The 16,122-nt window shown below is 39.9% G+C and overlaps 2 protein-coding genes across 3 annotated transcripts; one reads left to right on the forward strand and one right to left on the reverse strand.

Annotated features, from left to right (window-relative positions):
* Positions 1 to 641: 641 nt before the first annotated feature.
* On the reverse strand, positions 642 to 4,419 carry bhlhe41 (basic helix-loop-helix family, member e41). Of its 2 annotated transcripts, none has more exons than XM_029434793.1 (5): positions 4,221 to 4,419; positions 4,060 to 4,126; positions 3,778 to 3,885; positions 3,564 to 3,675; positions 642 to 3,323 (listed from the first exon to the last, which is right to left on the reverse strand). In XM_029434793.1, exons 1-5 carry the CDS (start codon positions 4,280 to 4,282, stop codon positions 2,377 to 2,379), a joined length of 1,296 nt encoding a protein of 431 aa, XP_029290653.1. In that variant the 5' UTR covers positions 4,283 to 4,419; the 3' UTR covers positions 642 to 2,376. The 2 variants fall into 2 exon arrangements, with proteins under 2 accessions (XP_029290653.1, XP_029290652.1); XM_029434792.1 differs by having other exon boundaries at positions 3,778 to 3,888.
* Positions 4,420 to 5,951: 1,532 nt separating this feature from the next.
* Positions 5,952 to 11,393, forward strand: sspn (sarcospan (Kras oncogene-associated gene)). The gene is made up of 3 exons (XM_029432947.1): positions 5,952 to 6,382; positions 8,505 to 8,591; positions 10,269 to 11,393. Exons 1-3 carry the CDS (start codon positions 6,152 to 6,154, stop codon positions 10,626 to 10,628), a joined length of 678 nt encoding a protein of 225 aa, XP_029288807.1. The 5' UTR covers positions 5,952 to 6,151; the 3' UTR covers positions 10,629 to 11,393.
* The last annotated feature ends 4,729 nt before the right edge of the window (positions 11,394 to 16,122 follow it).

Genomic DNA, 16,122 nt, shown 5'->3' on the forward strand with positions numbered 1-16,122 from the left:
GGGGGAGGGGCCTTGATGCATCACTATGTGAATTTACTGAAAAAGGGCGCATGCAGGATCTTTCCAAGCCTTGAAAGGTATTCGTTGGCAGTAATTGGACTTCATCGTTGCCAGGATCACTGGAAAGCATAAAGTCAGACACTAAAGTTTTAAGGCTGTTGAAATTATGCATAAAGATTCAAATATAATGCAGTAAATCAGTTAAAGGTAAGCATGAAGACTGAGTTTGATCTTGCTGAAAGCTTTCGACAAGTTTGTAGGAGGCCCCTTGTTTTTCATCAGCCTGTACAGACGGAGTGTAATCTCACTTCATCATCACATGACGTGTGTAAAGCCTTGGCTTACTGTACACTGTAAATTCCTCTGCTGTGACCTGTCCGCTGATTAAAGTCTTAGCAACAATGCACTTCATCTCCTGGACTTCCAGTAGTGTTTATTCATAATACTGTACTCTGAACTGTTTGTCTTGTGCATGCATAACTTGGTGACTTACAGTGTGCATTGTTTCCCACGGCCTAGATATTACATGTGTAGGTATTTGTTGGTTTCCCATATGCTCACTGAACTTGTCCTGTATTTGCTAACATGTGGGACTGTGAGAACAAACAGAATTTGTGTTAAACAAGAAGAAGCCTGCAGAGTTTAGTTTTGATGTTTATTTTACAATTCATCAGCAATAATTTAGAACAGCATATGTGTAAAGCGTTAACGAAATGTGCAACAGTTGCTCAGTTAAATCTTTAAAAAAATCCATAGACTTCTACAACATTGACATAGACATGTATACTTTATGGTATATTCACAAAAAACTATTTACAGACACACATGCCACTTTATATAACAGTTTATAACAGATTTTGAGGCAAAACCAGCTGAAGTAAACTACAAAAGCAATGTCATGTATGCAAAATACAATGAAAATCTGTTTATTCAGTCACGTGTGAAACTTAAAAAAGCAGGAACAACACTACACTTGCAGGAATTAATCTCTTAGAAAACAGGCCAAGATAAAGTTAAAGTTCCTAAAACAGCTATTTTCATAAGTGATGGTCACATGACCACAGCTTCTTTCCCACCTTTGTCAAATATTTGAAAAGCAAGGTTTTACATAATGATAGCATATAACACTTAATCTGGGATAGTGTGGGGTGTCGTGGGGGTTTACAGGGTTTACAAATCTGATTTTGATTTGAATCAGTTTGCCTTTAAGAAATAAGCATTGTTTTGTCAAACCTGGTGAATGACTTATGACCACTTTACTGCATGAAATCATCACAAAGCATGAGGTATCTCTGCTCTCTCTTTTGAAATGAAATGATATATTTTTTTATTTCAAGACAACTCAACACAATAAAAAGGTTCTGAGAGAACTACAGTGATCGACTTTCAAAATGATGAGGTGACTGTTTGGGTGGAGTAAAAGCAGAAAAAGGTGCATTTTACATCTCAAAGATTTAAGATCATTCTACATACAAACTTTAACAGCTGGGAAAATACAGGTACATTCAATATCAAAGATCTATAAGGTGCTATCCTACAATGTTTCCTGGAGGTACAGGAGGTCACTGTATCTCAGTGCTGAAAAGCTTCATTCGGGGGACATACAATATGCTGGTCAAGCAGCCCCTTGTGAATTAAGGGTTTCTTCTTTCCATTATTCTGAACGATTTCAGTGATTGTTTTTTCTTTACTCACAAAACAAACAAGTAAAGGAAACCAAAGCAAACTCAGATCTGTAAAAAAAATGAGGCCAGGCATAATACCTTTCCCATAATTTCAGAATTTGTTATTATTATGTGTAAAGTAGCTGTTTTTTGTATGTAACGATGGAGATGGGGTGTGTGTTGGAAGGAGGGACAGTGAAGTACCTCCCACTCAGCCTACCCCATACAAAATTGGGGATGAGGTACATTGGGCGTTACACTTCCGGGAGCACTTCTTTTATAGGCCCATTTACATGTTAATAAACCAGACTGTCTTCCAGGTAATAATATTTACAGTCATAGTCAGCAAGGCTCTTAATAACCTTGGCAGAGGTCAGTTGCAACTGTATACATCCCAAGAGACTCGCTGGTTGGGATCTTGCGCACTGTTGTAGTACTCAAAGTTTTGGCACCAATGCTGCCACTTCAAAATATTTTATCAAAGAGGATACAAAACTAACTCCAGCACAACACAGCCGTATATTAATGTCAATCATTGTCGATAATCATTTATATTGATTAATCTAGCATAAGTGCAAAAGGCACACGCCGTCACAACTGTCCCCTGTTTCGCCAAGATACATGAGAAACTCTTCTGTGAAACCTCGTTTTAAAACTAGCCTAATTAAAAAACAAAATGAAACTCCTCAGCAGGAAAGGTAACACATACAAATTAGCTCGTTTGACAAGCAGAAAACTGATCGTGTGGGCTATTCTTGCTCTCCTGGGACGCATCAGCTACGTCATCCTCCCCGTCGTCACTGGCGGGACTTTCCTCGTGCTCATCTGGTGAACCTATGTCAGCCTCGTGTGACTCGTCGCTGTCTGGACTGTGGGAGTCATTGGACTGAGAAGAGGCTCCAAAGTGCACAGATAAGCCGGGGAAAGCGGCTGCAGCAGCAGCTGCGGCCGCCGCCGCTGACGCGTGTGCGGGGTATAGCCAGGGGAAAGGGGTTGCAAGAGCGGCCGCTGCTGGGTACATGTACTTTTCAATGTTGCTTTTGTCGAAAAAAGGCATGTAAGACGCCGCGGCTGAGGGGTTGATGAAGTAGAAAGGCATGCAAATAGGAGTCTGCTGTCCCACACTGCTTATTCCCATCAGAGAGTTCATAAACGCCAGGTCGGGTCTGGCGGGGTCTGTGCCCCCCAACCCGTTCCCAGGCCAGTTCATCTTTGGTTTCTTGGCTGCGCGATCATCTCCAAACTCTTGCTTGATCTTCACTGCCTTGGGTCCCTGCGCCGTATTGCGCTCACATTCTTTATCTTTGCCATCGCTCTTTTCAGCCTCGCCCCCGTATCCACTGTCCGTGTCTGTGTCATTCTCGTTAAGCTCCCCGCCGTGGGTCCTCTGGATGACTGGGACACAGTTAGCTTGGCTGTCGGCTTTCTGCCCATCATGTGCGTCCCCGGCGGGAAGCTGGTGCTGGAGAGGCGGTGCTCCGGGCTGGAACTGCGCCAACACCTTGTGAAGGTGGTTGATTAGCTGCGCGCACCGCTGCTCTCGTGCCGTCCAGTTCTCAAACTGACTCAGGTACTGCAGGACTTCTTTGGCACATGCCTGGAACCCGGAGTGGAACGCATCCAGATCTGCATGAATGGAAGATTTCGTCGACCGGTCCCCTACAAAACATGCAGTTGAAAGATTAACAGATCATTATTGTGTAAAGTGTAGCATATTATCATACAATGACAAGATAAAACGTGTCAATAGAACGATTTATAATTATGTTGTGGTATTCTCAAAATGCGCATTATCCTCTTTGTTCTATCCCTGTACATGTTCTGCTGCTGTAAAAACGGACTTTCTCGGACTATTAAAGTTTCATGCAAGACATTTCTATTAACTTCGGGTCTGCTTACCATTCTGCAGAGCAATAATCTTCTGGTGCTGCTGCTCAGTGACAGCAGTCAGAGCGTTTAAATGTTTCAACGTTAACTCCAGGACAACTGCTTTCTCCAAATGCCCGAGCGTCTAAGGAGAAAAAAACAAAGGCTCAGTTGGCTGTTTACGACATCTCATGTCATGTAAAACCAGGTTCGCTGAGCACGTAAAAAACATTTGGCATGAACTCACCGACAGCTTCAGATGTTCGGGTAACAAATCCTTCAGCTGGCCAATACATTCGTTGATTCTGTCTCTCCTCTTCTTCTCTATCAACCGGTGTGGTAACTTGTATGCGTCCTGCTGGCAAAAATAAAAGCGTTTACTGTATTAAAACACAAATATATAACAGTATAATAGAAGGCGCTGTATTATACCTGTTAAATTCACGAGTCTAATGCACACACAAAGGTTGGATCATGAAAACAACAAACTATATATTTAGATTGCCTTAGTATAAGAAACCGCGCGTACCTTCCCACCGTCCTCTCGTTTTATTCCTCTTTTGGATTTGCACATGTAGAGAGAGGGGTAATCCACCCTAAAGTCAAAAGGAAAGTGTCCGATTATTCACCAGGTTGTCATAACAGTTTATCGGACAGAGTTTGACAGAGTTTGCCAAAAGCGACACTCACCCCAAGAAATCTGCATGCTCCATGAACTGCCTGTCCTGTAAATGCGGTATTCTTTCATCCATCACTTCTATGCTGCTGGTTATCCGCTCCTGAGTTTCTTTAGGGAATGTTTGTTATTCCAAGAACCACACACACACGGACGGTTGAGGGAGATGATGCACAGTGCGTGTCCTCCAGTGGAGCTGCTCTTCAGACTGATGTCTATAGTTCCCTGAGCTGCCACTTTGCACAGCCGTCGGTGCTGTGGTTAGAGCGCACGCGCGCTTTCGGTAGGGAACAGCTTCCAACTCACGTGTAGCCTGCACCAGCACAAAGCCCGGTAATTAGACCTTCCCTGTATTATAGCAGCTATCGCCGCCGCTATTCCTACTGAGATCTAGTCCAAACACTTTTGACCTGGTTGCTGAAACGTGATTCATGCGCAACATATAGCGGAGGAAAAGGTGCACAGGAATGAGGAGAGATAGACTAATGCATCGGATCACTATTAATGCGTCTCATTTCATTTTGCTCCTTAACTTTGCAGCTCGAGCCTGTCTTACTGTGGCTACGGGATGATACGTGAACGGATAAGGCTGTAAGATCTAATGTGATAAATAATAATAGTGTAAACTGCAAGATAGTTTGGTGATTTTTGTAATTATTAGACAGAAATCACCGAACAATCTTGCTCACATTCACAGTTTAGAAGTAACCCAAAGGTTCATCTTTAAAAAAAACATTGCATTTTTTCCTGCTTTTGATAAAATAAAATAAAAATCAATTAGGAACTTCCTGATCTCTCTATAACAAAATTAATGCATGCTTATATAAAGTGGAAACACAGAGGTTAGTGTGAAGTAAACACAGAGCGTAAACAAATATTCAAGGTGTGCACGCTGTGTTGTTGCCAGGAGCAGGGCAGGGTAACCTATTCATACATCTCAAGCCGTTCAAAGCTGCGTTGTCAGTAACCATGGCACCGGCCCAGCTGTGTGCTAAAACACGTGCGTGGAGGTTCTCTATTAATCTCAGCATGGGTGCTGCTCTCCCACCTTCATCTGAGAGTCTTTGTCTAATAATGAAATATTAACAATGTGACAAAGATCGGTGTTATAATTGCTAAATGAGGTTTAGGAACTTTAACTTTTTGATTTGTCTGATCTCCTAAAATATTTAATATCCAAATAATCATCCAAAAAAGTCACTAAATTTGTGATGTTATTGTTATATTAACTAGTAATACACGTAAACAAGATCCAGAACTGTCATCTAAATATCTTATTACTAAAGTTTCATAAATGACTACAGGAAGTTAATCTGATTGTCGGTGACACCTGTTCCACTCTTGTGAACATTTAAGTGCTCAAAAACACTCAAATCTGAGCCCCTGTAATGCTCTCACATGCCTTATGATCACATTACTTCTTCCTGTAAGTCATGTGACTCTTCCTGGCTGGCAGCATATAGTTCTCTTGTGTAACACTGCTGACAAAGAATGATCCAATCACTTCGGCTCTCAAATGAAGTGTGACCTCCTCTGTGTTGGCTTTTCATTAACTCATACCTGCTGATTTGCCTCTGTACTTTCCCTTTCTTGTCTTTATTGTAACTACAAGTAAAATCATCCCACAGTCGTATGTTGGAATCCCCCTTTGTGACTTCCTGCCCCCCCTTCCCTCCTCTTCCTTTCCTCCACAGTATGCTGCCTGCTCTATATGTGGCACCGGAGCCGCTTTAGGAATCCAGTCCAAATGTTTTCCATATTAGTTCAGAGCCTTCTCTGTTTCCAAATAGCAGCCGAGCTGGGCTTATGGTGAGAGGAGGCCTTGGTAGGGAGGGGAAGGGAAGTTGAGAGAGGCAGACGGCAGGCAGACTCATCCACCCCAAACACTGCAACAGTAAAACTCAAGTGTACAGAAAGGGAAAAGTGAAGAGAGAAAAAAGGAGAAATGGGGCAGGGGCAGAAAGGTTCCTCAGACAAGGAGGGCAAGAAGAAGAAGAAGAGAGATGAAAGCCCAGCGCCAGAGGACGGCCATAAGTGCAGAGTCTGTCGCTTCCCTCTGCTCGTCGCCCTGCTCCAGTTGCTGTTGGGGGTGGCCGTCACAGTCGTGGCCTTCCTTATGTTGGCCATCAGCCCCTCACTCATGGCCAGGGAGACGCCACACTGGGCTGGATTCATTGTAAGCTCCATACTAACGCTCTAACATCAGCCACTACATTCACATGTTTGCATGGACCCCCATTTCTGATATGTCTGCATGACCCTCAGCTATATCCCTCACTGTGTTGTCCATCTTCACCACACTGCATGTCAGCACTGGCCCTCTCAGCCAGACAGTCACTGTAGGCATGGGAAATCACTGGTGTTGTCATGTTCTGATAAATCTACATCTGTCATATTCAACTGAAAGCATACACCTGGATCAACAATTTGTCTCAGTCACGCTAGCCTGCACGCACCTTCTGTTGCTTCTGTTGTATGTCCAACATATCCTCAACATCTGGCCTGATGAGACAAGCCAGCCAATCACAGCCAACTTGACTTTTGAACACTGAAGTAGCATCTAAATACCTTGTTATTATTTGAAAATGCAATGCTTATTATGTACTTGTTTACACCTGGTCCTCCTTACGGTCAATACACATAAATACACCACACCTTTAATTTACTTCATGTAAAAGTCTAAATTTGACGACAGAAAATGAAAGATAAGCTGTATATTTCTGATTAATGTGTGTGTAATAATATGTGTAAATTCTCTTATTAGTTTTTCTAAAGAACATTTGGTCCTAAAATGTCTTCTAATGTGAACTCTTTGCATGTGAAATATTGTTTGGAGATTGCATTTTGATACTTTTAAAGGAGTTCAAGTGTTAGTTCAAGTTCAGGTACCCCAGTGAAGGGTTGACAGGGGTTAAGAAGTCAGTTCAAGTGTTAGAGTTGAAATCAGTTCAAATCTAACTGCTTGAAAACATATGAAAGTTTAATATCATTTAAACCGTGTAGGAAGTTGAGTTGTCGGTTTGTTTGGAAGCACTGAGAGTAGGTAAACTAATAGTTGAGGAGTAAAAGCAGTTGAAGTGTACGAGATAAAAGAAGCCGAAATATCAGTTGATGTCTTAGCCATGAAAGTAACTAAAATGTCAGTAGACGTGTAAGCACTTAAAGCAGTTGAAGTGTCGCTGTTAGAGTTGAAAGCAGTTGTATGCACTGAAAGCATGTACAAAATCTCATTTTAAATCTTGTGGGAAGTTGCATTGTCAGTTTGTGTGTAAGTGCAGAGAGTAGTTAAACTAAGGGTTGAGGTGTGAGAGTGAAAACAGCAGAACTGTCAGCTAAAGTTTTAGAAATGAAGGAAGATGAACTATCTTAGCCATGGAAGCAATGAAATGTCACTGTAAGACATTTAATCACTGAAAGCAGTTGAAGCATCAGTTGAAAAGTAAAAAGATAAAGGCCGTTGCAGTTCCCTTTAAAGTGAAAGAAATGAACGTTTGAATGCCCGTTAACATATAAACAATGAAAGCACTTGAAATGTCATTTGAAGTGCTAAAGAATGTTGAAGTGTGTTGACAAATCACATGTTTACGTGCACGTTTATGACACTGTTAAATGTCTTTTTGCAGTTTAAAAGAAAATATTTTCAAGTGAACAATGATTAACTGTGAAATGTATAAAATATAACAACAAAAAGGTACAGTTTATTTATCATCATCATTTGAAATAGGACTTAAGGTCACATTTTGGTTGATAGAAAAAAATGTGTTGTTCCAGTCTGGATTGTATTCTAGTTTATCACAGATGCCATCTACCCTCGAAAACATCCCTGGACACCAACATCCCGAGGTAGATCCTCACGAGATTCAGCCAAGTGAAAAACACTGAGGTCATCAAGAACTTTCCAGAGAATCCTGAGTGCTTAAGACCTGAGAAAAACATTTAAATAAGATGCTGCATGCCAGTCACAAGACTCCAATTGCTCTAAAGAGATAGAGTGTGAGTGTGTCCGTGTGAGAGGGAGAGAGGGAGGGAGGGAGGGAGAGAGGGAGAGAGAGATAATAATGTAATCAGATGACAGCTTAGTGCTGAATCATGCAATATTAAGAGACACCCACGAAAACCTGAGCAGAAAATGCTATCTAGAAGAGTTTTGTTTCTATATTGTATCTGCCACTCATACTGTACATGCAAGAGATGAAGTTGAAAAGCTTCAAAATGAATATTATGTTGATGTTTTCATTGTCCTGATATGCGTTTATCTAATCAAACTATGTCAAATATCTTCTGATGTGTTGTTGCAGCTGTGTTTAGTTTCCATCCTGGGATTTATCCTGTACTGCATCACTTACCTCCCCGATGAGAAAACATCTATGCAATTCATTGGCAAGGTGAGTCTACACACCCTGTTTGACATATAGTTTGTAGAAATGATAGTGAACAATTTAGTCTGTGAATGATTGTCTGCCATGTTATGTATGGAGTTAAATCAGGTTACTCTATTAATGTACAATATGTCTATGTTTTCCCGACTGATAAGGTCTTTGCAGAAAACAATATTTTACTCACTGAGATACTGTAATTGTTAGATGGCCGTTCTTACAGTAAGGAACTGCAACTGTAAATGACATAGAGAGAAAGGCTTTCAGCTGCATTCTTGTTTAAAAGTCTCTGTGAGAGATCCTGTAAGTGAATGAGTGCATTCATTAATCCGTCTTGATTCTACAGCTTAATTAGCCATACAACATATGCAGTTGGAATTTCGAGGCAATTAAAATCAGTCCACCATTGTTTGCTACTGAGAAGCCGGTCCTTGGAAGTAGCAACCTCTTTTTCCTGTCAGGCTTGTGTTTGCGTGCCAGGTTCAAATATGTACATAGGCTGTGAAGAGAGTGCTTCAAAACGCTTCAATGGTATTTTGTCTTAAGAAGTAAAGCTAACGTGCATAATGGTTTTTGCAGAAAGCCATGATAAAAAGCAAGTAAAGAAGCAATCAAAATGGTGTATGCCAGAACAGCTGCAATTAGCCCACAGAGGTCCTAAAAACAAACTTTAATTTATCTGTGACATTAGTACAAATAAGTCAATGATCTAATGGCCTGACTATGATCATTTTTAACTTAAGAATTAATAGCTTAACAGTTATTAAATTTATTCCAATTTGCCCTTGACGCAAGGCGAGCAATGACTCTATTGAGTAGAAAATGTGTATCCTTTCTGAAGTAAAGTGTTACTATGTTGTCAGAAGAAGGCTCTCTGATATCCCTTTTAAATTCTAATAAATTGTTACAAGATGCTCAGTTTATCAAACATTAGTTATTTGAGTTTGTAAGCTACACACATACTGTAAACAACAATATTGGAGTTGACTCCTTTCAGTTTCAACCTGCTTTTGAATTTGAGATCATCGTCCTTTAGTGAAGTACATCATGTTCATTCTACTAGTACTTGTCGATGCAGTTGCTGTACATACATTTTGCTTTAACCAAACATACTCCACATTTCACAGCTGTTCCAAAATGAACATAAATGCCATTTCAAATCAAGCACCGCTCATCACTTGCTTAATTCCATAAGCAGCATGTAACTTAGAGCAAAACACACCAGCGAACGAGGGCTCCTGTTATATAAGCGAAGGATTAAGATAAAGGTTTAGTGTTATTGAGATTGTGCAACTGCATAAACAACACAAAGCCTCTGTCACATTTTACAACTGTATCTTTTAGACACTCTGTTCAGGACGTGCACTAAAGGTGGGAAGCGGCTGTAGCTGCAGGGCAGTCTAGCATGTGCCGTGTCTCCTCTGTGCTAATAGCTGGGCTCCTATTCTGAGGGTCAGGCCTTGCCTTGGAGAATTGTGGGTAATCTCTTTGAAGTTAACTTGCCATAGACACTGAACCAGCATGTCTGTATCAAAGCTACAGTTTTTGCACTCCGGGTTAATCATAAGACAACAGACTAAAGCAGGAGCCAGACTTTTAGCATGAAAATATCAAGAAATGTTTTTTTTTTTAAAGCTTTCAATGTGAAAGTGCACAACCTCTGACTTGTCCTCTGCCCTCTACTAGCTCCTGTACTTTGTCCTGTGTACCATCGGCCTGGTCATTTCAGTGCTGGTTATTGCGTTCGCTGGACACCACTACTCACAGACCAGCAGCTTCAGCTGTGAGCAGATGGGAGAGGACTGTGTGTGCAAACTGGATCAAAATGACCCAATAGCTCGCACCTTCACCTACGAGGGAGTCACCGACTGCGAGGTGATCACCGGGACGCTCACACTCTACTTCCTGCTCCAGATCATACTGAACGTGCTCCAAGCACTCGTGTGTGGCGTCGGTGCCTTCATCATGTGGAAGCACCGTTACCAGGTGTTTTTCGCCGGCCTTCAGATTGGCTCTCCCTCCTCTCAGCAGTGGCAGAAGGTTTAATGCGATGATGGGATGACTCTGATCAGGTTGGAGGGTAATTCCAACAGTGCGATCACACTGAGTGACGGGGTCACCTGCCTTTTTGGTTTTATGCCTAAGTGTGTTTTCTTTGATGTCAGTTTTTATTAACCGTTTGTGGTAGTTTTTCTATGATGGCATTTTGCACAAATTTTGTATACCATATAAGAAGCTTTATTCTTCCAATTGCCAATGCTATAAAAAAAACTATAAAGAGAAGCAAAGCATCTGGTCTATTTTTGAAAAAAGAATTGTGTTCCACTATTTCAATGTTTCTAATTATCTGGACATTTGCTCTGGTGACATATAGTTCATATACCATTACTTGACAAATTATGAGCACAACACTGAAACCACTATAGCTAATTTTTTATGCACTTAACTCCAAAAAAGTACTTGGCTTTCCTTTGGTTTGAGTTACTGAGATGTCATGCTCATGATTAGTTGCTCCAGTTATGCTTGTGTTGGTCACCAAATCATTGCTTTGTCAAATTATGGTTTCCAAATGTTAAATCACATGGCCTCGTTTTCACACAGTACAAATGTTAAATACTATTTGAATTCTGTAGGAAATATTAGTAAGACTTTTAAAAATAATTATCTAGTAGTTTATTGCTTTACAATAAGAACATTATATTGACATTTTTAACTATATTTAGCAGCTGTAACTTATTTTCAGTGTTGACACACACACAAATCAACTAGGTGGATTAAATCCTTGAATAACCTCTGTTTTGTTTCTTTTGCTATAATAAACTAAGCTCTGTAAATATTGCATACAATCCTTGATAAAAAGAAATAACGAAGTATGTTTCAGCTAATAGAAGTAACCCCTGTCATACAAACAGTCCAATAATATGCACTAAAAGCGGCTCCTGACAGCAGTAACACAAGCTGGGCCGGGTATACTTCATGAGACTGGATCCTGACTTGAACTGGGCTGTGGCTTGTGAAGGTGGATGCCAGGCCAGAAGCCAGCATGACTCAAACAGCCTGTAGGAGTCAAACTACTGCAACCACAAAGGGAGGGGGAGAAGGGGCCGGGGTGAAGGAAGGGGGACTCAGACAGGCAGCAGAACTGAGGTAACTAAATCATCTCTTTTCAACGTTTTCAGGTGTTTTCAACGTTTCAGGTGTCTCATTTAGCTAGTACAGAGCAAAAAGGGGTGAAACAACCACAACATTTTAGCTTTTAATTTAAAAAAAAAAAATGCTTTGCTCTATGCAGAGGTTCAGCTTTATTTTACTCTTACGCTCATCTCAGGTGCAGACAGCAGTCACCTACAGTCTGTACATACTGTGCAGGGAATGATAAACGGCAAGCAGTTTCTGCAGCAAATTAGATGAACCAAGTGCCCGGAGGGCACATTGTAATTAGTGTGCAATGCAACATCTGTCAATGATGAAAAAAAAGGTTGATTGGCTGGAGATGATGTAAAGATATTGTTTATTTTTCACAGAATGTGAGAAAGGAACATTTCATTTGGATGGAAAAAGAAGTTAATAAGTGCATTTTCTTTATAAAGACTGTTACACTGTTTTTGGATACAAATACAAAACTTTATTTCAGTTACACGCAGTTTACTTCTTCTTGTTGTGTCACTAAACATATGCAGATAATACACAGAAAGAGCAAATTCAGACCAAAACATCAGCCATATTCAAATGAAAGGATTTTCTTTTGCATTATTATTATTAGTAAAGACAACTGAGCAGAAAAAGAATCAGTGAGCATCGCTAACTGTGTACCCTTATACCTAAACATAAGACCGCCATTTCATTAAATTTGATGGGAAATACCAGTTGAGGTCGAAGTACTAAGATCATTTAATTAAGATTGTATTAATAATCTGAATCTGCAAAGTAATTTAAGCTGTTAAAGTAATGAAAGAGGGGAAAGATTTCCCTATGAGATGTAATGGAGTAGATGTATAAAGTTACATAAAATGGAAATACTCTATGGAAAGTAAAGTACCTCAACATTTTACTTAGTACAGCGATTGTGTAAATGTACCACCAGTGGAAAATACATATTATAACAGAATTTTTCATCCACATTAACAACTATATAGTTGTTAAAGTTAAGGCAGAATCCAAACGCATGACTAATCTGTGCCACCACCAAAAGACAAAGGCTTCTCTGTCTGAGCCTGGTTGTGATTTACTGTGATCATAACTGTCAATTTACACAAGTTAACTGTGACTGCTCACAGCTTTTTTAGGATTAAGAAATATTATCACAGTTCTTTTTCAGTGAGGATAGAGTGAGCTCTGGTATAGGCGATTATTGGATAATAATCAGCAAAGAACCACCAGGATATTAAACGAAGAACTGTATTGATGTGGAAATGTTTTATTAATTATGTTAACTGATGCATTTCACACACTGTATATACTGCATCTACAGGCAGTTTTCTTCCATGTGATTGTTCAGTGTTTTTATGTTGATGCATCTTGTGACTACAAAAGGCTCCATCTTGCAGCCAGACACAGGAAGTCACATGCCAGTCATCACGGGGGCATGTTTATTTCTAAAAAATGACAGTGAGGAGGAACCTTCCATCCTCCTCCTCGGTCAGTCACAACTTTCTGTGTGGTCTCTTGATCTTTCAAGGCAAAGAACACAGAATAACATCTGATTGTGATGGCCATGGACGCTGCTGTAAGTCTATAGAAGAGACTGCAGAAGACAAAACATCAATATGTGTATTGACACAAATCACAAAAATGTACACAGCAAAACAACAGATTGAACTCTCATCCAGTATTTTAATATTTATATAAATAAATAAATAAAAATATCTAAATATATAATTTTAATTCAGCTAATAATGTTGATTTTACGTGTAAATCTACATTATGTTGTTTATAGCAAGTCAAATATAGCCTATAGTTTAATTTACGGTGAGACACTAAGGGCAAACATCTTTTTCTCTTCATGCACTGGTCACATTTGAGATTTGAGATTTTGGTCTATGTCATCTTTTAGATTAGTGGAAAGAAAACATCCAAAGTAAACATTTTGATGTTTATTTTACTTTGTCTATTTGTGTCTGTTGATTTCTCCTCAATTCACCAAAAGCTAGCATTAGATAATATATCATTTATATATTTAAACATAAAATTAAATAAAACTTGTAATACAAAATAGAATTGTCTCAATATAAGTAATCAAATGGGCAAGTTTCATGGTGATTTATATACGTTCATTGGTTTTTGGTCTATTCACTTGAAGTGTCTATATGGCTTTAAAGGCTGTTTTCTCAGAAAATCTCAAACTCTGAGCCAGCAATCTTCACTTCAATAACACTTACATACACCAAACTTTCTTAGTTTCATTCCTATCTATATTCTGAAGGTTTTTAAAGAGGGGTTCGTTCATATATCACTCATAGCCTAATTTATATAAATTGTTTTATGGCTGTTGACAGTGTTTTCGGATTTATTGAGTGATACAAAGAGATATTATAGATGAATCTTTGGCTGTAATGTGCTTTATCCCATGTTCAGATTTCTGTTCCCAAAATGAATTCACATACAAACATACAATTTCAGAAAACTTGTCATATAAAAAGTAATTGTTTTTATGTAAATAATCAACCGGTGAACTGTCATGGTGGTATCTATTACATTACATTACATTTAATTTAGCTGATTTAGCTAGAAAACAACCGAGGTGGCGATGTTGATAGTAAGGTATTGGATGGGAGAGCCCTTCCCTGGAAGATAAAGCAGTTTGGTCCTGTCGAGGTTGAGCTTCAAGTAGTGAGCAGACATCCACAGAGAGACCTGAGAAAAGACAGAATCAGTTGAGTGTAATCTGCGTAGCTGTGGTAGGAGGAGCCATGAGAATGAATGACAGAGCCAAGTGAATTGGTGTACAGAGAAAAGAGTGGGGGACCCAGAACGAAGCTCTGAGGAACCCCAGTGGCGAGTCGGCTGGGTTCTGACACAGATCCTCTTCAAGTTACCCTGTAGGTGCGGTCTTTTAGGAACGATTTAAGCAGGAAGAGTGCAGAGCCTGAGACTCCCAGTTCTTGTAGGGTGTAAAGGCCCTGTCACACATATCCGTATGACAGAAACGTATGCCGGAAAATACGAAATATCAGCAATAGGTTGATATAAATTAAGGTTAAGTTGTGATCATTTGAAGGACGCAGATGACACGCCGAACACGGCAGACATACGGCCCTGTCACACAGCGTATGGCAGAAACATACGTATATGAAAATTAGCTCAAAATTACGTCCAACTTTTCCACAGCGGTGTTGTAGCTGACGTATACATAACAAATTATTATAAGTATGTGAAACATTGATAGCGTATCACTTACATATTTAAAACGCATCAGAGCTGAACGCTAGCTGTACTGTAGAAACACGTTTAATAAGTTACTCCGTCGTCAGGCATAATCTTAACATAGGGTAGGAATAGGTTATCCACTCGTTATCAATACATTGGCTGTAGGATTCACCGTCAGCCGACGTAGCCTATATCTAACGTACCTCTAACGTAGTCACGTACTGTATTCACGTAGGTATTTACGTAGGTAAGTATTTACGTACTATATTTACGTAGGTAAGTATTCACGTACGTATTCCGTATTCACGTATGTCTAACGTCACGTAACGTCTGCATATCTTATGAAGCACACGTCGGGTACGTCCGGTAATTTTGAACATGCTCAAAACATCAGTGTTCAACAACGCACCCCAGCGTAACACAGTGAAGCTCTTAATGAATACTACTGTATACCTTATCTTATATCTACGTAAACCAGCGTGTTGCCGATATTTTGTATACGCCATATTTTTGTATATCTTATGCATTCGTTGGGTATTCGTCTGATACATTTTGTATAAGGAAGTGATACGATATCAATAGGTTAGACATGCGTATCTGTATATGTTCACTTTTCCGATCCGATCCGATGAAAAGTTAGACGTATTTGGACTCTGTATTTGGATTTCTATATGCGCCGGCATACGTTTCTGTCATACGGATATGTATGACAGGGCCTTAAAGGAGGATCTGGTGGTTCACTTTGTCGAACGCAGCTGAAAGTTCCAGAAGGGGGACAACAGTTGATTAAAAAATGCACGCTCAAGTGTTTTAGTTACAAATAATGTCCTTTTGGTCCCGTCCTTTCTGTGCATCAAAGTCAAATCACCTGACTCACACTTCCTCCAGCCACATAGGTGTTTGGGACATTGCCTTGTCTGACCTTCTCTGGGTGTTTTCTCACTCTCACTACTGAATACACACAGGCTTAGCACGTGACCGTGGTTTGCAAAGAGATTAAAAAATGACTGTGATCCAAATGTGTCAAAGGTTGTGTTCATAAAGTAAATAATACACTGCTCACGTGCTTTCAAAAGGTCCATCGTGTACTGAGAGGATGTAATGAAGCGGACCATCTTGTGTATTATCCTAAGCCACCACCGCACGTAATTGAAAATGTTTTTTTTGGTAAATG

Source organism: Cottoperca gobio, chromosome 6, assembly GCF_900634415.1.
Source record: "Cottoperca gobio chromosome 6, fCotGob3.1, whole genome shotgun sequence".
Taxonomy (NCBI): domain Eukaryota; kingdom Metazoa; phylum Chordata; class Actinopteri; order Perciformes; family Bovichtidae; genus Cottoperca; species Cottoperca gobio.